Source organism: Chelonoidis abingdonii, chromosome 11 (assembly GCF_003597395.2).
Source record: "Chelonoidis abingdonii isolate Lonesome George chromosome 11, CheloAbing_2.0, whole genome shotgun sequence".
NCBI lineage: Eukaryota > Metazoa > Chordata > Testudines > Testudinidae > Chelonoidis > Chelonoidis abingdonii.
In genome coordinates this window covers 49,873,421-49,897,269 of record NC_133779.1, presented here as the reverse complement: position 1 = coordinate 49,897,269, position 23,849 = coordinate 49,873,421, and the positions used below count along the sequence as shown (strand labels likewise).

At 38.6% G+C, this 23,849-nt stretch overlaps 1 protein-coding gene and 1 long non-coding RNA gene across 7 annotated transcripts; one reads left to right on the top strand and one right to left on the bottom strand.

Moving 5' to 3' along the window:
* ANP32E (acidic nuclear phosphoprotein 32 family member E) lies at positions 1-17,881 on the top strand. Of its 6 annotated transcripts, none has more exons than XM_032792217.2 (7): positions 1-277; positions 4,044-4,193; positions 5,679-5,801; positions 7,139-7,304; positions 8,833-8,993; positions 11,870-11,921; positions 14,733-17,881. In XM_032792217.2, exons 1-7 carry the CDS (start codon positions 224-226, stop codon positions 14,798-14,800), a joined length of 774 nt encoding a protein of 257 aa, XP_032648108.1. In that variant the 5' UTR covers positions 1-223; the 3' UTR covers positions 14,801-17,881. The 6 variants fall into 6 exon arrangements, with proteins under 6 accessions (XP_032648108.1, XP_074927184.1, XP_032648106.1 ...); XM_075071083.1 differs by having other exon boundaries at positions 11-277; positions 8,836-8,993; positions 14,736-17,881; XM_032792215.2 differs by having other exon boundaries at positions 26-277; positions 14,736-17,881.
* Positions 17,882-20,646: 2,765 nt separating this feature from the next.
* LOC116831875 (uncharacterized) lies at positions 20,647-23,669 on the bottom strand. Its single transcript, XR_004375304.2, has 4 exons — positions 23,416-23,669; positions 22,060-22,322; positions 21,778-21,868; positions 20,647-21,012 (listed from the first exon to the last, which is right to left on the bottom strand). It is a non-coding gene; the product is annotated as an uncharacterized LOC116831875 (long non-coding RNA).
* Between the last annotated feature and the right edge of the window lie 180 nt (positions 23,670-23,849).

The window sequence follows — 23,849 nt, the reverse complement described above, 5'->3', positions numbered from 1 at the left end:
CGAAGGCGGGGCGTCTGGAAGGGGGCCCTGTGCGCCGTGTCATGGAGGCTCAGTGCGCGAGCGGCCATTGAGGAGGCAGGAGCTGCGTGTCTGTACCAGGGGAGGGGGTGGGGCGGCTGCTGGAGGAGTTCGAGCCCCAACTCTTGCCTCCATTTGCAACAGCGGCGTCGGCCCGGCGGCGCGTCCCTCCCTCGCGGCGCGGGGGCCTCAGGGAGGGGGGGAGATGGAGATGAAGAAGCGCATCACGCTGGAGTTGAGGAATCGGGCCCCAGAGAAGGTGAGGGGACGTGACGCCCCCGGCTCCCCATTGCTGAACAGCTGATACACCGCCCGGGGGGCAGCCGCCACGTGGGGCCGGGCGCCTCCGCGCTGCGAGGCCGCCGCGTTTCCTTTCCCCCCCTTCCCTCCGCCTCGAGCTTCGAAAGGTTCCTGGGGAGGCGGCTTGTGCACCCGCGTAACCCCTGGCTGTTCCGCAGACCGCCGCGGTGTGTCTCCGCAGCCCTCTCCGCCTGCCCCTCACTCCCGCCCCGTGGCCGGGCGTCCAGCCTCGGCAAAGCGAGCGCGGCGCTGGACAAGTGGGGCAGCCCGTGCCTGGGTTGGGCCCCCTGTCCGGGCGATTGGCACGGTCTGAGAGGGTCCTCGGGGTGATCCGAGAGCAGAAATTAGCACCCCTCCCCGCGGTCGCCCACGATTGGGGGACTCCCTTCTTAGCTTTTTGCAGGCTAGTCCTCGATTGAAATTAAGGGTGTTTCCCCGTTTGGTGTCAATGCTGGATTTAGAGAGCGAACTTCTTTCTCCCTTCCCGCCTTCTTTGCTAACTTAACTCTTGTGCACGGGAAAATGTGGGTCACCCACCATGCTTCAGTATCGGTAGGTTGGGGTGAGGTTTTTTACGACCCTTCAAGCTAGAGCTGCTTTTGGGGGCTGATGAACACGTTGGAATCCGTAACTTTTATGATCCCTCTTCTGGTTGCCATCGCTGCCGTGATTTGCCTTATTTATTTTTAACTTCTACTACGTGGATATTGTAAACAGGTCAGAGTTGCACCGAATCCATTTTAGAACTATCTGGGTACATGACTGATTTCCTGCAGTCCTTTCCCAGTAATCTGCAAGAGGCAGGCAATTGTTATAAAACCTTTGTGCAAAATGCTTCCCCCCCCCCCCCTTCTTTCTCTTCTGACATTTGGAGCTGTTTATTTCGAATTGCATCGTTTTTATTCTCTTCTTTCTTCTTCCCACCCCCTTCCTTCCCTGAGTTTTCAGCTCTGCCCAGTGAGCGCATGATGGGGTAATGGCACCCTCCTCTCTTTTCCTTGAAATCATACTGCTTATAACCGGCCTTCCTAATGGCTAAAGGCAGATAAGGCGATTGCTGTTAGGTGCTGCTCAGTCATCAGAGACCAGATAGGCTTCTCGTTTGTACCTCCACCCACCGAGCAATAAGGTTCGGTTTTGCGAGGTCACGTACAACAGGGTTCGCTTCTCTATGCCCGCCATGTAGCTAGAGTCAGGTAGCTCCTCTAAGTAACTGTGATGGGAGTGGACTGGAGGTGTAGAGTGCTGCAGAGAACGCCAGCCCCTGCCGCTCCAACTTAACTTCAAAACAAAAGTCCAGTGGAAATGGAACCTGCTTATAGTGAAACTTTTTGTTCCTTTTATAGCGAAGTAGGATGAAAGTCCTGAAGTGCATTGCAATGTGCAGATTGCATGTCAAATATTTTTCCGAACGTTTTATTTCTTCTTCAGGCAGATAAAAGCAAGTCTGATCATACTTAACCTCTTAAATGGGGGAGCCCAGGGTGTAAGCTTGCACTGTAAGATTCAATTATATATAGATAAATGTGTTCCTGTAGATTGCCTGGAACTTCGAACAGAAGTTTAAGGCAGTCATTTTCAGGTGATCATACTCATTTATATATAAAAACAGGAGTACTTGTGGCACCTTAGAGACTAACACATTTATTTGAGCATAAGCTTTCATTGGATGCACAGAATGGAACATAAAGAATATATATATACACACATACGGAAAAGATGCCATATCAGCTCTAAGAGACTAATTAAGATGACCTGTTACCAGCAAGAAAAAAACTTTTCTAGTTTTACACTACTTGAATCTGTTTTCTTACAATAACTACCCTTACACGTCTTGTCAACTGTTTGTAATTGACCATCTTGATTATCACTACAAAAGTTTTTTTCCTGCTGATAACAGGTCATCTTAATTAATTAGTGTTTTAGAGCTGGTATGGTATCTTCTCTGTATGCATATATATACTCTTCTTATATGTTCCATTCTGTGCATCCAGTGAAGTGGGCTGTAGCCCATGAAAGCTTATGCTCAAATAAATTTGTTAGTCTCTAAGGTGCCACAAGTACTCTTCTTCTTTTTGCGGATACATTTTTATATATATTGTTCTGCATTGGGAGGAATTTTGGTGCACTCTAACTGTACCTTATCCCCCTAAAAAAGTAATCTCCTATAGTAATTTCATTGACTGCTGTGTGATCAACTTGCAGTCTTCAGTTCCCTGCTATTGACCTCAGCCAACAAATGATTTGTGGCTCCAGCAGATGTTTTTGCATTTAGGTCAGTAAGAATGCTATTGACCAGTATGTCTAGGGGCCCCAAGAGTAAAGTCCAGTTAGGCTGATATCAGAAAGTGTTGTTACTTAGTGCCAGGTTGAGAGAGTGACCTGATTTACTGTGCATGTAGAAGTGGATAAAAACCGTTAGTTGAATAAACAATACATATTTTGATAATTTCTGGGCCAGATGTTTTTAAAAGCCTAAATATGCATTTAGATTAGCATAAACATTTGACTGGAGTAGCCTCAACGGAATAGTTCCAGTGTTTTATAAAAGACTCGTTAGTTTTTGCTTTTAAAGAAAAAACCTCTACACATTTTATTTAAAACAGTGTTGAGGCTTTAGCTCAAACTGACAAAAGTAAGACCAAAGCCAAGATACCACTTGTACTTTCCCCTCTCTCTGTAGTGATGTGAAATAAGGCTCTAAATTTTGTACCTCCTACTTGTCTATTATCCACCAAAATGACCAATAAGTTGTCAATCAAGAAGTGTGATGTTCTTCAGAGCCACCCTTATTTCAAAGCCGAACTTTACATGCTAATATTGGGCTAGATCCTTCCCCCCGCCCCCAAGCTAGGACACTTAAAATGTCAGAGTTTTGTGGGAAAATGTAGTGCCCATGCCTTTAATAACCCACAAGAGGGGTATACAAACCAGTAAATGGTATAAAGAAGGTTAATTAGGCAATCTTATTTACCCTTTCTCATAATATAACTCTGTTTCACAGAATGTCTTAACACATTTAAAACACATAGAAGGAAATACTTTAATGCACAATTAACCTGTGGAACTCACTGCCACAAGATGTTGAGGTGAAGAGCTTTAGTAGGATTTGCAAAAGGATTAGGTTCTTTTATGGGTAATAATTCTACCAATTTAACTGGATATTCTCAACAAAATTTGGGGATATTAAATGTTCACACTTCTGGATATAAGCTAACCACTTAAGTGATGGAATTTCCTTTATTGGCATATTATTCCTTAATTGTCCAGTGTGCATGGGGTTCCTTGCACCTTCCTCTGGTGCATCTGGTACTGTCCTTTATCTGAAACAGGATACTTTATTTGATGGACCATTGATCTGATCTGGTTTGGCAACTCCTATGTTTCTATTCATATAAAGGCCTACGTGCATCATTGTGGTTGTGTTATCTGAGGCCATATATTTCTGACTATTTACATACTAAAATTTGCCTCTTACATATATTCCTTGTTATGACTATGCTTCAAACTTGACTGCTGCAAGTATACACTATTTACTTTTTTTAGTAGGTTGGCAATGTTAATTGTGGTGACTGTAGGCCTCTGATAACTTCAGTTTTTGTCTAAGTGAAAAATAAAACGTTGTCTTAATTGGTTAACTCTTCAAGCTGTTGGTTTAGTTAAAGTTCAGCATTCTTAATGGTCTTCATTAACCTGAAGAGTGACTTTTTATATTCTGTTTGAAGGTGACAGAGTTGGTGCTTGATAACTGTCGATCCAGCAATGGTGAAATTGAAGGCCTGAATGAGTCATTTAAAGAGCTAGAGTTTCTCAGTATGGCCAATGTAGAACTGACATCACTGGCCAGACTCCCCACCTTAAGTAAGCTCCGAAAGGTATGTATCTCTAAGACTTTTAAGGCCACCGGACTCCTTGTTGTCTTTGTGGATACAGACTAACACGGCTACACCTCTGATACTTGGTATCTCTGGACTATCAGTTCTCTTTTGCCAAATGTATACACTTCTTTATGTGTAAATCTTTGGTTAACACAGCTTCTTGTACCCTTTCAGTATTCACAATCATATTTGCATCATATTGAAATGTCTTACTAAAATGTGTTTGCAGGGCTGTGAAATTATACCAATCTAAACGTTTAAAGATTTAAAACTGGTGTGCGTATTTTTAAATTATCTTCAAATTATTCTTGTCCAAGAACTCTTGGAACAATAAGTGGCTTATCTATTCAACACTAGAAATTAGGTTCTGGTATATCCTTCTGATAATAGTAGCATTTTCATTGATGCTGTGGCTTTTAATTATTTATTTTATTAATAAAATACACCCATAATATTCATAAAAGGTCATTAATGTATGTACTTAGTCATGTGCATCACTAATTTAAAAATGAGATCTGAGATCCTGAACCTAATTGCTTCAAATTAGAATTATCCTTTGTAATTTCTGTAAACTTCATAGTAGTCTTTCAAACAGAGATTGACAATTCAAGTACTGATTAACACATGTAACTTGCACCAATTAATGTCTGAGGCAGTAATCAAAAGTACAATATTACTTTCTACTTTTATGGTTAGGTTAAAGATATTTCATGCAATTGAATAGAAAGAGAGAGGGGGGCTGGGGATGAAATATAGTAGGTGAAAACCCAGCTCCAGAGGGTGAAACATCAGTTCCATTGGAGTAACTGAGAGTTTCACCTATGACTAATGGAACCAGGATTTTGCCCATTATGTCTAAATAAAACCTGTACAAGGATCTAATGTCAGGTTTCACTTCCTGCTAAAAATGTAAGGTCCCAACCCTGAAAAAATCTAAGCATATAATTAACTGCTAAATGTGAATAGTCCAGTTGTAGTCAATGGGACCACAAAGGCTTAAAGTGAAGGATGGGGACCCAAGTATGAAACTGTTAAATGAATGATCTGGACCATGCACATTGTAAAGTGCTGTGGAAATAAATAATATGTTTAGACTTCGGAAATATGTACACAACAATATAGGTTCCTTTGTTTTTAAGCAAACATTTTATGGAAGAAGTTGGAGGGTTTTGTGGGTTAAACAGGAAGTCAAGTGATCTTGCAATGTATTTATTATTCATGGAATATCATGGTTGGAAGGGACCTCAGGAGGTCATCTAGTCCAACCCCCTGCTCAAAGCAGGACCAATCCCCAGACAGATTTTTGCTCCAGATCCCTAAATGGCGCCCTCAAAGATTGAACTCACAACCCTAGGTTTAGCAGGCCAATACTGAAACCACTGAGAGATCCCTCCCCTCAATATTGCTATAATAACATACAAGCTCTTAATTTCGACAGCAGTGAAACAAACCATCTAATTATCCAATTTTTGTGTATGATAGTTGGAATTGAGTGACAACATCATTTCAGGAGGCCTGGAAGTCCTGGCAGAAAAGTGTCCGAATCTCACATACCTAAATCTAAGTGGCAACAAAATCAAAGATCTTAGCACTGTGGAAGCCCTTGTAAGTATAAATTAGTTTGTTTTGTTAAAAGAATTGTAAGGCATTGTTAAATCTCCTTTTTTTTTTTTTTTTTTTTTTTTACCTTCGATACTCTTTTTAAAAAAATTTAGAGATCATAATATTGAAACACAATAGTATTGGTTATAAGTGGGTGACAATAGGAATATCTTACAAGTACAGTGGATAAATGCAATAAATGGGGTTTAAGCTAGTGTTACATAGGAGATCAGTAAAATACAAAAGAATAATAAACTGGGTGGCTTACCTGCCTGTGTATAGATTCAACAAAACTGAAAGATATCCAGAGAGCAAAATGGTTTACTTTTTCCATACTTCAGGTTTTTTGCCAGTTCAAGTAACATTTGAGAGTTTTCTTTTTAAATTTGTCAGTATCTCAGTCAGTCATGTATTGAATAACTCTGTTGTAATAAATTAATCATCCCATAGTTCAATCAAGACAGTATTTGAAAAGCTATCCTGTGTTAGCAGGATCATAGACCAGATCAGAGGTTGTCAAACTGTGGTCTATAGTCTGTGTAGTGCTGGCTATCTATATATTGCTGATCCTCCTTGGCTTTCAGTTGCAAAAATACACCGAAAGAAACTAAAAATACAATAATTACTTGCCTAATAACTTTTCTGTATAAGCAATTATAGTTGCCAGAAGAATAAGTGACTGAGAGTGGGAGGTATCCATGAAACTTTCTTTTTGAAGAGGGGTTCTGCACTATGGGAAAAGTTTGGGAGTCACTTGTACTAGAATTCTTTAAGCTTAAACCCCATCTTTATTTCTTCCAAGTTTTATAGAAGAAATATGTTGATTAACTCCTAGGGATTGGTTTGTGTGAGTGAGTAGTTTTGTATTTGTGTAGAAATGAGGGATAAGCTAAGTTTAAGAAATAAATCTTGAGGTGTAAGTTCCACAGAGTATGTCCAGTGCCTGTCTAAGTTCTCAAGTTCTCTTTTCTGCCCTCGCAAGCCACCTCCTGAATAGTTTCACTCTTCTCATAGAAGATAGCTGTTAAGAAAGCTCATGGATGCAGAGGGACAGGTGATATTTCAGTGACCTTATGGGGAGCTTCTTTTAATTATCAGAACAGAGACTTTATACTGAACTCTGTGTAAAGTATAAAGAGCAGTATATAGGGAGTCATAAAGGGGAGTCATTGTAGAGAATGGAGGACCAAGGTGGTGAGTACAAAGTAAATTGTGTAGCTGAGTACTTAGCCTATTATGTGTAGGCTAAGACTTGCAACTTGACAAAGGTCAAGGTACCAAGTACTTACTGTGTGTTAACTGGAAGAAAAGGATGAGTATTCTTAATTCTTCATTTTCAGCAAAATCTTAAAAACTTGAAGAGTCTTGACTTGTTCAATTGTGAGATCACAAACCTGGAGGATTACAGAGAAAGCGTTTTTGAGCTGCTTCACCAAATCACATACCTAGATGGATTTGATCAGGAAGATAATGAGGCACCTGACTCAGAAGAGGAGGAAGATGAGGGTAATTTTTCTAAATGTGCTATAGCTAATAACTAAAAATAACTTTACATTATCAATATCTAAAGTTGAGACTAGAGTGACTCGGACTTCAGTAGCGCAATATCATAAGCTACATTTTTGCAGTATAGATCTGTAGCATTCATTCATTCATTCAAATTATGCTTATGCTGAGTCATAATAGGAAGAACTGCACTCAGAACACAGTCAAGAATGTTTTGCAATTCTTGTTAGATGAGAGAGGCTTGTACATGAGTAAAGATATGATTACATTAAAAGTAATAAGTAAGCGAGCTAGCAGTAATCCATTTTGTTAAAGCTTTTTTGAGGAGGGTTTTCTCACTTCATATCTGATCTATGTGGAAATTATATTTCAATAAGCATACTTGTATCACAGAATGGAAGTCAACAAACAGGAGGCATGTGGCAGAGTTAGTATTGGAATCCTCTTGTCACGTCAAGCATCGGTTTTCCTTATTGCTAAAATAGGGATACCACCTTCATTGCTATTGAGGGCTAATTCATTAATATTTGTTTATAAATGGTTCTGAAATTACATGGAAGGCTCTGTAGAAGTGCAGAGTTATTACAATTTCTGCATTGATTTCAATGCAAGCCTTTCTTTAAATACTGTTAGCTTTAGTGATCATGGTCCAAAGAGTTATGAAAGACCTCTGAAATGTTTGTTTCGCATAGAACTATCCATGAGTGTGTCCATGCTGCTATTCTGGTGGATTGTACTTTGCTTTAAATTAGATCTGTCCTCATATTTAAATCTGAGTTGTTCTTTAAGAGAATGTCACCAAAGAGAAGCTAAATGTGTCAAATGCTCTATTTTGAAAGTGTAAACAAAAGATAGATAAATAAATATAATAATATGTGAAAATCTCTTAATGGGCATCAACCAGAAATTTAGTAATTTTAAAGAGTTTAAAAAGTAGTTTCAGATACTAAATCTGTCCCTAAATTCCACCTGCCAGCTTTTGTCGTTCACACTTATATTTAAAATGTCTTCCCTGTAGCTGCATAAAATACCCTATACAAAACTGCCTATTTGAGACCCACTTTGACAGTTTCTCTAAACTGTAGGTGTTTCCTGGAACTAATAGGAAATAAAATTCAGTCAAGAGTATTGTGTTAAGCTGGCTGTCCTTTTAAATTTTAGACCGTGATCTACAAGTGACTCTGTACTGCAGACACCCCTCCTCTCCGTTTCCCTCTGACTTCTCTGAGGATCGCTGCAAAAGGCTTAGGGATCTGCAGGTGCAAAAGAGTCACTTGCAGGATCAGGGACCTCGCCCTATCACGCTTGGTATCTAAATGCTTGTTAAGTTATGTTTTATACATTTATAGTCTTCATATATTTTAAATAGTCTCTCTCTTCTCCAGGATGCTGTCCATTTTTTTTAAAACTTCCAGAGAAGACCTCATAACCGAGTTGTCTTAAGTTTTTGGGAAGCATGTAAGATGAGCTTATGAACAAATCATCAAGCTTTAAGCAAGGATATATGGAACCATTTCCTTTCTTTCAGAAGGAGATGAGGAGGAGGATGATGATGATGAGGATGAAGCTGGTCCACCAGGAGAGTATGAAGAGGATGATGATGAAGATGATGGAGGTTCAGATTTGGGGGAGGGTGAAGAAGAGGAGGAGGAAGTGGGCCTTTCATATCTGATGAAAGAGGAGATTCAGGTAAATTTTTATACTTTTTCAGCTACTCAATCCAAGAAGTTTTAATTTCACAAACCCTGTTTCTGGGGTTTAGGATTTTCATGAGGCTATATGGGTAAACACAGGTGCATTTTGTAGAAACTGATTCTTATAAATCTAGCATTGTATGTAAAGCAACAGACCGCTTTAGATTTTGCTGATAAAGTTCTTTCTCTGAAATACACTGGACCCTTGCTAGAACGTGGGATTTGGGATCCATGCACGGTACCGTGTTAACGCGAGGACCATGTTAAAATGAATTGCAATTAAAGAAATTAAATTTGGGATCCATGGCTGCGACTGTGTTATATGCAAATTCGTGCTATATAGACACATTCTAGTGAGGGTCCAGTGTACTTAGTTGAGCATAAATATTGCCTATCAACTAAATATCTCTGCGTGTCTCTTAAAAATATGGCTTTGATTTTTCTAAAGTTCTATCCCACCACCTAAAATGAAAAATGTCTATAAGCTAGAAAAATCAAGACCCTCTGTCCCATCCCTCATGTTGAAATTGTACACTACTACCAACTAAACTTTCAGATTAGAATATTTTTTTGGAGTAAAGTAGATAACCATTTTTTTATAGACAAAGTGAAGAAAATATCCTTGTTCTCGACTAGGTAATCTACAGTAGCAACAATAATACTCAGACAAAGTTGCATTGACTAACATTAAAATTAAACAAAGGGGGGAATCAAACTTTTTGTAACTAATGCTATTTTACATGGGGTAGAATTTTTATTCCCTTGGTTCATCTGTAACTCCTCTCAGCATTCTGCAAAGCTAGTATCAAAATTACCACCTTAATTCAAGGATCTCAGAGACCTTTACAAACATTCACTAATACAAGCTTATTGAGAGAGGCTGGTAAGTTTAGATGTGTGAACTAAGTGCAGGAAGAAGTGAGGTGACCTAATCGTGGCTACATGAATCAGTGTCAGTTAGCAATAGAAGACAGGAATCCTGACTCTTAGACCTTATCTCTAACAACTAGGCACTTAACCTGTTTTTTGTATGGAGGAAGTGTATTTATTTATTTTTTTGTTTTCTGTATAGCAGCAGTTCTCACACTCTGAAGACCTTCTGTTCCACATTTAGAACCAAAAGTATTGTGGAATACCACCTTCATAACTTTTCAGTGTAGTTATAACAGATTCTTATTTTAATCCACGTTGAATCTCTCTATTTCGGCACACTCTGTCCAGCATGATTTTATTTTGTTCTTTATGCTTTATCTATTTATTTCCTTGTGCCAATACAGGAAAACTGTGTAACAATACTAACTCTTTCTTATGAAGAGAGCTGGTAAGCCTGGGCTAGGGGCATCACGAGTGGTGTTCTGTTTATTTGCCTTGTTGAGATAAAAATAGAGAGACCCGCTCGCTACAATATTGACCTCCCGTCGTTTGGCAGATTCTCTGGTCAGGTCCCAAGGGTGCTGGACTAAAGAGGTTCAACCTGTATATTATTCTTCAAACCAGTCTGCATTCCACATGACTGCTGTGCATGTACTACCCATGATACATACACCATAGTTTGAGAACCCCTGTTCTTTGGTGGTCTTCATTTTATTAATCGTAATGAAGTATTTATAGAACTTTCAGTGCCTTGTATAGTCTTACAGAACTCTGTAACCTTTTATCAGAGCACTGAGATTTTGAGGAGGTGATTGCTGAAAGTCACTACAAGAAGGTAGAACTAAATTTGATTTGAGGAGTTGAGTAAGAACCTTTTGGAAATTCCTCTGGAGAATGGACAAACAAGGGTTTGGAAAGAGAACAGAAATTCTTTGATGTTAAAACCTTCAATCAGTCAGTAGCTTCTCTATACAGTTGCTTTTGGACAACAAGGAATTATAGCATGCATTAAAAAGGGCTTTAGAGGAGTTGGATACCATGGTAGCACAACAGAGCTAGATAGTGAGGATGTTTTTTATTTGCTACTGATAGTGGCCTATATTGAGCATGCAGTTCAGGAAGTCCAAGCTGGTCAGATTTTTATCATATTTTAGAAAGCATAAACAAGGGCTAGAATCAGCCAAATTGTATGCCATTTAAACCAGACCTTCAAAGCTTCCCATATAAATTCAGAAAGAGCCTGTCTTAAATTTGTTTTGTGTTTGAAGACAAAATTATAGATAAAAATTTGAAGGCATTACAGTTAAAATTTTACCAGATGGTTTGGTGTAATTAATGTGTATAATATTAGCAGTTACTGCTTTAGTAAAAAAGGTTCAGTTTTTCATTGAATCCTGCTGTACTGCAGAGATCTCACAGCGTTGTGTGATCTTGTCTGTGGTTTGTAGTAACGAGTTGGTCCAATTTAAGCCAATTTGCCAGCTGCAAACCTGAAAGAGCAACTTGCTTCTCATAGTTTAGAAACAACTCTGACATTTACTGTATTTTTTCTTTATTGACATTAGTAGCAAAAAATTAGATCTGTTCCTAGTTCATCTCTTCTTGCTGCCATAGTTTCTCCATGTATTTTCACAATCCTCTATTTCTGTAATATTTTGATAAAAGCTTATTTGTTGTACGACTTACAAAATGACACATTAAGGAAGTTTCTGGTGGCATCACAAAGGATTTAAGTGGAAGTAATAAGAAAAAACTTAGACTACAGGCCAAATTCTGATTTTATATATCTGTGGAACCCAGTTAAGTGCAATGTAGAGAAGAATTTGGCCACCTGTCTTCATACAGCTGTATAGTAACAAACTGAAATAAAGAAAGTAAATACAGGATGTGATCAGAGTAAGTGCTTTGTTCAGTTTTCTCCAAAATATAGGCTGCTTAAACTAAACCTAGGTATAGTGCGATTTTTAAAAATCTGATTAAATATTTTATATTGTGAAGGATGAAGAAGATGACGATGACTACGTTGAAGAAAAAGGTGATGAGGAAGAAGGTAAATTTCACTAATTGTGAAAGTAGCATGTTTCAGAACCCTTCTGAAGTGATTCTTTCAACTTCTTTAATTTAGGAGGTTGAGACTAGCAGTCCATTAGTATAATTATGTCTGTCTAGCTGGTCTGTTTGAAGGTATGTAAACACGGGGAAAGAAGGTATCCTGATATGGGCTTATGAAAGATTTCAAAAAGTTAGGCATTTAGCATATGAATGCATGGCTGCTCAGCTATCTCTTCTCCCTTAACCAGTATATCTTAACACTTCACTTTTGAATAAAAGTGAACAAAAACAATTTTCTGAGCATTTTTATAGAAATATTTTAGAGTCCTGAAGTGCATTGGGGAAAGTTGCCAAATGAAGGAGCTACAGAAATCTAACTTCCTAAGATGGGGATGTTGCATGAACTTTTGTAAACTTCATGTATCACAGGTTTAAAAGAGGTTCGTTAATAATGCATCAGAAGTGTCTCAATTCCCTGGTTAGGGCTTAAAAGCAGCACTTCTGGGACCCCCTACAAAGCCCCACCATCCCATCCCCATGGTATCTGCATAAATATTTTAAGGGGGTGTCATTTAAGAAAAAACAAAACCCAATGTCCTGTTTAAGGGCTGTTTACTTAAACTCATTAGATGGGGGGGAAAAAAATCCAACTAGTCTCTTTCAGTAGCTTCTTAAAGAGTTGAAGTGTAATCCCATACATTACTGTCTTATGTAGTTCCTATAAATATAGACAAAGGCTTGGAAATATAGATGTTTGAGGGAAAAGAGTTCTGTTTGACTTCATCTCGAGACCTAAGAACATTGAGAATATAAAAAAGCAAAGTGACGAGCTGCCTGGTAACTAACAAAAATAAAGGAAATTCACCCTACTTGAATATATTGGTACAAAGTGTATTGCTAGTATCAAGGAAAAGTGGCATGTCATACTTTTAGAGGGAATGATCTTAAACTCTGAGAATACTGAGTTCTCTTTGCATGGTACCAATGGGATATTTCTGTATACTCATGCATACAATAAGTATGAAAAGAATCAAGGAGAAATTGGGTAAGCCTTACACTTAATAGGCAAAGGCTACAAACAAACTGCCAATCAAATGGCAAATAGACAAAGGTGGTGGCAAAAAGTGCAAAAAAGGAAAACCTTGGATTGTACCCTTCCCTCCCTTTAGAGTGTCTGTTTACATGTTTATAAAATGCCAGCATGTTTTTTTGGATACTAGATTGATTAATAATAATTGTTCTGTTTGTGGCAGTAGTATAGTCCTGCTACTGTGTAGTAAACATCTACATACTGTGATGGATTGGGTGAGTTACTTATGTGGTTCTGCTCATTTTCAGTAAGGATTGGCCAGATTTAGATAGATTTTTACAGGGTGAAAAGATTTTTTTGAGTTTTTGTGTAGCCCTTTGAAGCCAATTTCTATATTAAATGTAGACTAGTAGACAAATGTAAAAATTCCTGATTGCATTAGTAGACTTTTGTTCTACACGCTTGGCTTAACTGAATACCTCTTTGGAGATTTGTAATCTGGATTTTAAAATTACTGATATTGAACTATGCAGTGTCATAGCCATTTTGGTCCCAGGTTTTAGAGAAAGGTGAGTGAGGTAATATCTTGTATTGGATCAACTTCTGTTGGTGAGTGAGATGAACTTTCAAGCTTACACCAAGCTCTTCAGGTCTGGAAAACGTACTGAGTGTCACAGCTAAATACAAGATGGAACAGATTGTTTAGTATAAGTAGTTAATGCACATTTCAAAGGACATTCAAGACACATTCAAGGTGTTAACAGTCCACTTCATCTTATTTACCGTGACAGTAAAGCAGTCAGTGAGGATGTTTAAATGGCCCAAAAATGATTGCCTGAGAGTGTCAAATCTTAAATTTTTTAAATTGCATTTCATATTTTGGCCACAAGAGTGCATAATAGGCCACTTGGATTAATTATTGCCACATTTCCTATATGAAACTGTTGAAAATTAAGAAAAGTAGGTTAGTAAAAGCAAAATCAGGTTAAATGTGTCTTCTCTCCATTTTAAATCTCTCTATAATTTGGTTTATTGAAAAATATATACTCGTTCATTAGCCCGTTCATTTATAAGCCAACCTCTCCCCCCCGATGGATAGGTAAAAATGGCAAAAATTGTATGACTCTTTCATAAGCCAACCCTATATTTCAGGGGTTGGCAAACTTTGGCTCCAGGCCGATTAGGGTAAGCTGCTAGCGGGCCTGGACATTTTGTTTACCTAGAGTATTCACAGGCACGGAGCCCCTCAGTTCTCATTGGCTGGAAACGGCGAACCGCGGCCACAGGAGCTGAGGGGCTCTGTACCTGCAGATGCTCAAGGTAAACAAAACAACAATGTATTAGATAGTCAATGATTCCATAGCGTTTAAAATCATCAAATTTTGGTGTAGATCTGTTTATAAGCCAACCCCTGCTCTTTGATCCATCACTTTTTTACCAAAAATATTTGGCTTTTGAACGAGTATATACAGTAATTTACAGTCCAGACATGAAAGGATTCAGATGACATCAGACTGAAGAATAACCTGTTTCCAATATGAAATGTAGTATGTTCAGTTTGAGTAGTCAGCTTAATATGTCTCATCTGAGTTACTCAGAATAAATAAGAAACTAGTTGTTTCAAAAAGATCCATCAGTAGCACAGAGATGTATAGTAATTAGTGCATATAAGGAGAAAAAAAGATAATTTTGAAATAGCTGGTTTTAAAAGCACAACGTGTTAACTTCTTGATGTTTAAATTGAGTGTAATCAAATATATACAAACTTCTTTTTCTCAGCAGAGGGTGTCCGAGGGGAGAAGAGGAAACGAGACCCAGAAGATGAAGGCGAGGAAGAGGATGATTAAGTCACTATAGAAATAAATAGGACCAGACTCTTTAAGTTACAGAATACGCAATAGTGATCATGCAGATCTGTTTGTCTCCATGTACCATAGATGTCCTTACAAAAGATAACATGTTAACTTTTTATAGGAAAGGTGTGGTTTTACTATTTTTGCCCTTTTTATCATTCCAAATAAGATGTAATAGCCTGGTAGTGAACATATGTAGAAAACAACTTTCAACCCTATAATCACTGAACCCATTGTCAAGTTTTCCCCTAGAATTTTATTTGGACTTCTTTTGTTTTATACAAGCTTGCAGTGTTTGTCATTATTAGTCCACAATTAAAAAAGACAGACTTTTACATGGGTTTAGTATGGTGAATTTCATTTAAGATTTTAAAGTTATATATAAACTGAAATCAAAGATGCTGTAATGTGATAAAGTCAACAGTCTGTTTCAAATGAAAAGTTAGTTATAGCCAATTGAACTGACCACAGGTCCTACTTGGAATCAACTTGATTATTTTAACTTAAAAAAAAAAAAAAAAGTGACCTGTAAATTATTTTGTGAGGGAGGGAAGGAAGCTTATGCCCTCTTTTACTGTGTTATTACTTATGAGGGAAGGCCTACACAGGTTTAAGGCCTAGTTTTCCCTGTTTGTTCTGAATATCAACTGTGCTTGGAGAACTTGTTGGATATGTTTGAGGATGTATATTAAAAGCTCTCATACTTTCATTGAAGTCGTGGAGATGTGGCATCCTTAACAAAAGCTTTCTTTCTCCAAAATGTTTAGTCATTGAAGTTAAATAGTATTTCAAACAAACTAAAAAACAATCCAAAGTTTAACAGTCTAACCAAAACTCCTTTTCCCTGCTGCTTGCTCAACTTTCACTCACTTGGCTCTTATGTTGTCATTTCATTAGTTCCCCAATTATCATAGTCTTTGAGACAGGACCTGAATTTCTAATGTAAAAACAAGCAGGTATCCCCATCAAACACTCTTCTAAATTTAAAAAAAAGAAAAAAAAATCTTTTAAGCCTTTATAAAGGATAAAAAGGCAAAAAATGAGTCTGAGCTCAATTCTCTCATCTTTGCAGGTCACTTTTTAAATTTTTGTATCTGGTTGCAGCTAAATCATTAAAGGCCCTATTTCAACCATAAATAGTTCTTAGTTTTCTATCTTGGAAAGCTGCAGGAACTTGCAACCAACTACATGAAGTAGAACAAGTGCAGAAGATGTGCAGGCAAGGCTTTTCTCTAGCAGTCTGTTAATTGTGACTGGCAGATATTAATAAATTCTGCCCCAATGGCCTCTTTCACTTCCCATTTGAGCCAATGGGAAATAGAAGTTCAGACACAGGGCACTCCTCATTTGCAGTTGTAATTTGGATTTCAAACAAGGCATCTCAATGCAACACTAACATGCATTGTTTCAAATAGATACTCAACCAAATATCACACACAGCTTTATTCAAGAGACTCTATTTTTTTATTATGTATCTTTCTTGGCTGCAATTAAACTGTGGAAAGATACCAGGGGTATTTCCTGGACCTGTATAGTGGAGTCACCCATATAGCACAGTTACCTGTAAATATTTAATAAGGCATTTCACACACTGGCAGGCTATGCGTTAAGGGTGTGATTTCCAGCTTGCATACACATACTTGTGCTAGCTCTCATTTAGCTAGCATGAGTATAAATAGTATTTGGCATGGCAGCATGACTTAGCTGTGCTGAGTATGTACCCATTGGGTTCAGGTGGGTTTGTACTCAGCACTGCTAAACCATACTGTTACTGCCCGTGCTATGGTGGCTGAACTACTGAGAATCTCACTCCTAGCTTGTATAGACACAGCCTATATGTGATTCCTGAATCAAGTTAAGACAAACCTCACGAGCAAAGAAGTCCATAAAGCCCAATTTCTTATTGGTTTTCTTCCTTAATAGAGCCTTAAATCATAGTTCATGTGGTTGTAAACCATAGCCAGCTTTTAAAGGCATTTTAATGGAATGTATGAGGCAGTTAGCAAAAGATTTGGAAATATATTGATTAAATGGGTTAAAATTTTAAATGGATATCTCTCTAAAGACAGTAGGAAAGTATTTGGTGAGACAGCATTTGCAACCACAATCTAAGTTCCCATGTTTGTTGTATAAATATTAAATGAATTAAAAATCTTAATTAAGTGCACACCCCTTCTTTCGTCATGGAGGCTCTGTGTTCAAAGCAGTTGCTTTGTATTCATCTTTACTATCTCAAAGTTTTTGCCCTATATGTTTGTCTTTGAATGCTAACTTTTTTTAGTCTCAGCAAATGATAAAACCTTCCTATTTACAAATATGTACCTAAAAATCTCTCAATACAAAGGTTATACTAGATTGTCTTGTACCGAGGCACACATTAATACAGAGTTAAATTGAAATTAAGAGATTTTTTATGGAAATTACTAAAATTATCAGCAGTCTTGTTTCAGTCAACAAGTCTGCCTTCAATCATCCAATGTTATAAAGGTTAAACTATTTAATTGTCTTTGGAGGGTTTAGTAGATCCTTCCATAAAACATGCAGGCTTACAGTTTTTAAAACCATTCACAATGTGGTGCGTCATGCTGGTGACAAAAGTCTGAGCCTCACATGCAGTTGTGACTTCCTAAGTAACTTTGTCTTTTCCAGGGTGTTACCATTTTAAATATAGTTCCCACATTTGCCGGTCAGCTTGACACACAACCAAGATAGCACAGCTGTTTGTTTTTTAAAGGTAACACATAGAGCCTCCAGATAACTTCTTAAAACATTTTTGCTTGGTGGGTGGTCTTTTCATGCAAATATGTAAGGGTGGGTTTTATATTTTGTAGAGGTTTTTGTCCTATTTTAATGCTCTTTGTATGGCAGTATGTATATAGTGTGTTCAGTTCCTTATCAAACCCTTTCCTTAAACTTTGAAGTAATTTTGTGCAACTGTGTTTTGAATAAAGCCATGACAGTGTTAAATAAAACAAAACAAAACCCTGCAGCACTCTTCTGATGACTTTTAGTTGTAACAAAATGTGTTTCTTCCCCGTGTGCTGTAAATTTTAAATTAAAGTTTTTCAAACTGAATTATTTCAAATAAATTTTTTGTTGTATTGGATTAATTTTCTATCATATAGCTTCCATTCAGTAGTTGCATTTTTTTTGTTTGTATCAGAGGAATAAGCAGTATTTGCTATTTCCCAGTATTGTTCTCAGTTAATGGAAACTTGCACTGTAGGTTTTTTATAACCACAACTACCTGTCCTTGTAAAGTTGTTATTGAAGTAATAGCACTTCCCTCAAGTTTTAAAATACATTGTATTGTTCATATGTCAGTCAGGTTCTCCTTGGGGGGGATAGGAGAGAATCAATTCTGCCTTGTATACTACAGTAATACCTATAGCACTTTTCACAATAGCATTTTGAATTCCATATTTCAGAGAAACAAATAACTACAATTGTGAAATGATGATTCCAAGAAGATAGTAGACTGACATGCTGTTTTTTAAAAGAGAACTTGTTAACAGGTTTTGATATTTATTTACATTGCAGTAGCTTTTACAGACCAAGGTCCTATTTGCTACATACTGTCACTGTCTTAAAGACCTTGTACTCTACAAGTAACCGACCACCCAGATTCATATTGCCTTCCAGAAATAAACTTCTAATTAAGTAACTTTCTGTAGAATTGTATTTTCCTAAGCTTAGCCCTCATATTACCAAGAAATTTAGTCCTTTAATTTTGTTGCTGTGAGTTCTCTGTGCTGAGATTTTTGATACCTGAGTATAAACCTAAAATGATGTCAAGAGAACTGAAATGCTTTCCCACATAAACTCAATGCAGAAATCAGTGTACAAGTGCTAGCTCTGCCTACCTTCTCCATAAACTGATGCAATTCAATGACAGTAAATAGACAAATCTGATTCAATCTTGTGAAGTAAAATCGATAGTGGGATAACAGTCAAGAGCTTGGACCTTGCTTTTTTAAAAGTGGTTAGCTAGTTATCTCTTGGAACTAAACTTCTGGCTCAGTCTCTTACTCTTCTGATGTAGAAACACTGAGGTCTCTTTCAGGTAAGAAAGCTACTCCCTCTGCTCTCCAAGGAGCTAGAGATCCTATTGCTTTGATTTTGAGATTGGTCCAGTATCCTTGACAAAAGTCCCCTGGATGCACTCGAGCAAGCTAGTTACCTCTCTTGTTTCTGGCCTAGATGACTGCTTACTCCTTTGATTATTTCTAAAGCACTTCCAGTGGCTCAGAATGAAAGGCATTAAATTAGCTTCACAAAATCCTATGTGCCTGTTTCCCCAGGAGATTTGTTTTTTGGGGGGAGAGGGTCAATGGTTGGGAGTGAGTAAAATATTAGGCTTTTATAATGGCAAAGTGTAGATGAGTATATCTTGGGTGTGAATTGGCAGTTTCATAGCCTTGTAAGTCTGCAAAAAAGTAAAAACATTACATTGTAGTATGCTAGTATACAGAGGGGAAAACTTAACTGTAGTGAACAGTACTTTCTCTTTAGATACAAAAATAACAAAGACTTGAGACATTGATGGGGATAAGTGTTCTGAAAATGAGTGCCATGTTTACAGGCTCGTGTGTTGTCCTTACCTGTGCTAGCATGCCTTTTTCTCTACAGTCTAGTAAACCTTTAAAAAAAAAAAAAAAAAAATCTAAAAACAGCTTTTGTCTGCCCTGTTAATTATGCTATAGTTGCTCCCTGGACACATTTATGGAAAGTGGAATGGTTCCTGGGGTAGGGCAGTTATGTCAGTATCAAGGGTGCTTTCTCTTAAAGAACAGTTGGTTACTGTTTGTACTGTTGCTTATGTCATCCATTTTGTCACAACCTGCATAAGAGTCCCATGCATATTTTTTCCTCATACTTTCTCCATTTACCTCTTCCTGCCTCTTCCTCTAGTCTTATTCCCTCCCTTCTCTTGTGTGACTTGCTTTATACCCCATATTTTGCTCTCCCATGATCCTCCTCCCTTCCCCCTCGCTATGCTTCTGTCTCACTGCTGTCCTGCATCTCATTGTGCTTCTGTTCCCCAACCGGGTCAGTGCACGCTGACAAGTGGGACACAGCAGCGTCTTTTCAGAGAAGCCTGTGGTGATTAAAATGGGGGCGCCCTGCCCCATCCCCATCACCCAACCAAGCGCAGGCTGCTTGAGGCAAGAGCTGATTGGCCCCTGAGCGCGGGAAAGCCGTTATCCACGGGTTTTCCCCAATGGAGTAGCAGGGGCTAGGCAGCCACCCGCCGCTGACTGGCTGAAATTTGCCGCAGTACCCCCCCCCCCCCGGGCCTCCCTTCCAGCCTCATGCGCAGCCGACGCGCGGGGATTAAGCTTTGAAGTGGCACGAGCGCTTCCCCGTCGGGTCCAACGGTCGCTCCCCAGCCCGTCCGCTTCCCGCCCCGCCCTTTTGACCCACTGTGGCTCAATGATTTATTTTTGTTGGGGAAGAGGGAGGAGGGGTGAAACTCCCGCCCAGTGCCATAAATTCCACCTTTGAACCACCATTTGCTACCTAATGTCCGAAAAATAAATTAATTCCTGTCAGCTAGTTAATATTTTTCATCCGCCACCTCCCCCAACCCTGAACTTTCTCCTCAAATCTTGACTGAAAAATGTGATTTTTGTAATGGGTGAGAGAGGTCAAGGATTGTTTTAAATAATCGTTTCCCTCATAGTTTTAAAAGTTAAGTTTAATTTGTCAGTTGCTGGCTGGTTTAACCAAATAGCAGAAAAAGGCAAATTCTATCAAGTACACAGTTGACAAAATATCCTTACCACCCAGATCTGCTCCCTACCTATGAGTTTGTTGCTGGTTTGCTGGGAGATTGAGGCCAATCAGGCCATTGCTCCCCCTTTCCTCTCAATAAGTGCTGGCAAGATGTCATAACTCCCTCACAGGCACACTTGGGCACTATGGCTTTTATCCCCGGTGGGACAGGCACCCTATTCTTGTTTCTCTTACTTGCTAGCTGTTTTAATCTCACCCCAGGTAATATTTCACCCTGGGGTATATTTTAATTTGGATATAAATAACCGCTGAAGGACCAGTCACTGTTGCCAATCCCACACACTCAAAAATTACAAGATTTTCTTGAAAAATCATGATTTTTTTAAAAGAAAATAAAAATTCTGGTTTTTTTGTTTTTTTTGTTTTTGTCTTCTGGTGCTGTAGCCTTTACTGGTAATGTTTTCAATCTTCTCTGCAATTGTGAGAGCTAGAAACATACTTTTTAAAAGACTGAAGCTGAGAGTCTCATATAATCACATGAATTCAGGAGCTGGGAGTTAAAGAAAAGCATCAAATATTGTGAGATTTGTGATAAAGTTGTGAGAACTGACAACTCTAAAAGCCCCCATGTCCTTACAAGGAAGATGGGTAGCATGTTTTGAGTTTGCCAGCACCTGGTTTAGGGAATTGGTGGTTAAAAGAAAATGAGATATATACCTGGTGTTGCTAAATGCGAGTGTTAAAAAAATCATGAGTCAGGCCACAAAATAATAATGAAATTGGTTTAAAAATAGATTCAAATTAAAACAATATTGGTTCCTTTTATTTGCCTTCTGGTTTCTGTATGTTTGGGATCCACTCGGTTCACATTTTCAATGTTTTCTCTAGCCATAAAGGCTAGAAACTTTAAATGAAGGTCAAAATTCTTCACTAATCACATGCCTCCAGGAAATGGGGCTTTAAAAAAAATATTATGAGAGTTGGCAGCTCTACAAACCCATCTATGAAAGTGGGACCCTGGGAAAAAGCAGAGAGCAATCCCATTGTTATTGGAGCCTAATCTGATTTCCTTTAATGATAGACTCTCATTGATTTAAATGAGTTTAATTGGGCACTTGGAGATAGGGTAGCTCAGCAAAGAATTGCCTTCCATTTGGTCTTGCTGTTGGAGATGGTTGGTGTTGCTACCCTGATCCTTCAGAGGAAAGTGTGGGGTGGGGGAATTGAATGAGAACTTGCCTCTTGTGCTAGTCTCAGGATAGATGCTTGCTGTCTACTGCAGGCCTGCTGCCAACAGGGGAGGTGGAGAGTAAGTGAGTTCTGCTGCTGAAAAAAGAGATTGGGCAAGTCTGTGACTTAGAAATCCTGGCAGGGCTCCTAGCAATTGCTTGGAATTAAGTTCCTGCGTCAAGATCAAAACATCTATCAAATTACATGTATCGTGTGATTGCAATTTGTCATATGGCTAACACAATTCAATGTTCTATTTATATTAAAATACACAAAAATGTACTTACATTCATGAGAATGGGAATGACTCCAGTTCGCTAGTAGGTCAGACTAAAGTGGCTGGGGAGGGAGTTGTGAGAGTGCTGCAGTTCACATGGATCCAATACCCTACTTAATCACAAGAATGGAGCAATCTGGCACTGTAGAGAGAGATGACGCCATGTAGTATGCATAGCTTCATGATCTGCATTTGTTGCTCAGTGGCCAGTCACCTAAAAATCTGGGATTTTATTGTGTTGTAGCTTTAATTTTCTAGGGCTGATGATTTTGCCTGGACAAAGAGAAACATTTAAACCATAGCATATGTTAAGCTTCAGTTTTGGACTTTCCACCTTGACCATGTCCTTTTTTAAAAAATAACTGAGATTAGGAAACCCTATCCTCATTCCTCTTAACTCGCCTGCCAAAAATGAAGGAAGATCCAAAAATAAATTGAATGGACTCCAGGACAAATCAAAAGAAAACCACATGTTACATAAAAACTGGCAGCTTCTGGCATTGGGGAAAGGGAACCTATCCCAGAAAATGAAATGGATTCAGGTTACATATTTATTTTTGTGATGGAGAGAAATTACTTTTGCCATTTTTATGTGGTGCTTTAAAACAATATACATGATGTGTTCTAGTATTTAGTAGTTCTTTCAACAGTAAAGATAAAGTCAGGTTAAAAATTTGCATTTATGCATTGCTGATGGTTGGGTAGCAAAATGAAAGTTACTTGAATCCCAGTTTCTGAAGCACTATCTGACAGCTCACATACAGAATAGAAGGGTAAGTGGGAGAGGGCCTGTCTCTGCCATTTAGAGATTAGGATTCTAATTTTTCTGCAGCGCACGGATCATATGAGAGTGGAATGTGAGCGGGAAAGATAGGAGGCAGAGAATATTTTGAATGAGATGGGAGCAAAAGTATTTAGAAACGGGTTGGGAAGGGAAAAGAATGGTAAGATAGTACATTTGAACACAATAATAAAAAAGGAACCGGATTGGAAGCAAAATCAAGAGACTGGTAGATATGGAACAGATCTAGTGGATAAGGGGGAGACAATCTGAGTGAGAGGTCAGAATTTAACACAGAAAGCAAGAACTGAGTAGGGAAAGAAGGAAACAAATGAGAAGGTCAGGAGAACGGTAGACAGTGTCAATGCATAGAGTAACCAAAAAGAAGGCATGAGAAAGTGACAATACAGACTGGATAGAAAGAAAGAAATGGAGAAGAGTAACACAAAATTGGGGAGGATCAGAGGGGAGAGGTAATTCAGCAGAGAGAGGGAAGGAATAAATAAAACTGTACTGAGCACTCAATTAAAAATAATTTATTTGAATTTAGAGTAACTGTTGTAAATACTTGGGCACAGTTCTGACCTCAGTTAACCAAGTGCATCTCCCATTACATGCATTCTCTTCCATCCTCCCAGTGTGTCTGCTCCATTCTTGCAAGCAGGGAAGACTTCTGCTCTTTGTTGCAAACACTAACTAAATAAACAAGTAGGAGATATCCACCTTTGGAAAACGGTGTTATCTTATGGATAAAAAAGGAACAAAATAAATTTTGAAAATTTTCTGCTAAAAGGACAGGATTAAATAGGATTGCCACCTTTTCGATTGCAGAAAACCGAACCCCCCTGCCCCACCCTCTACCCCAGCTCTTCTCCGAGGCCCCACCCCGCTCACTCCATCCCCCCTCCCTCCATTGCTTGCTCTCCTCCACCCTGTCTCATTTTCACTGGGCTGGGCTGAGCAGAGGGGTGGGGTGTGGGAGGGGGCGAGGACTCTGGGGTGGGGCAGAAATGAGGGGG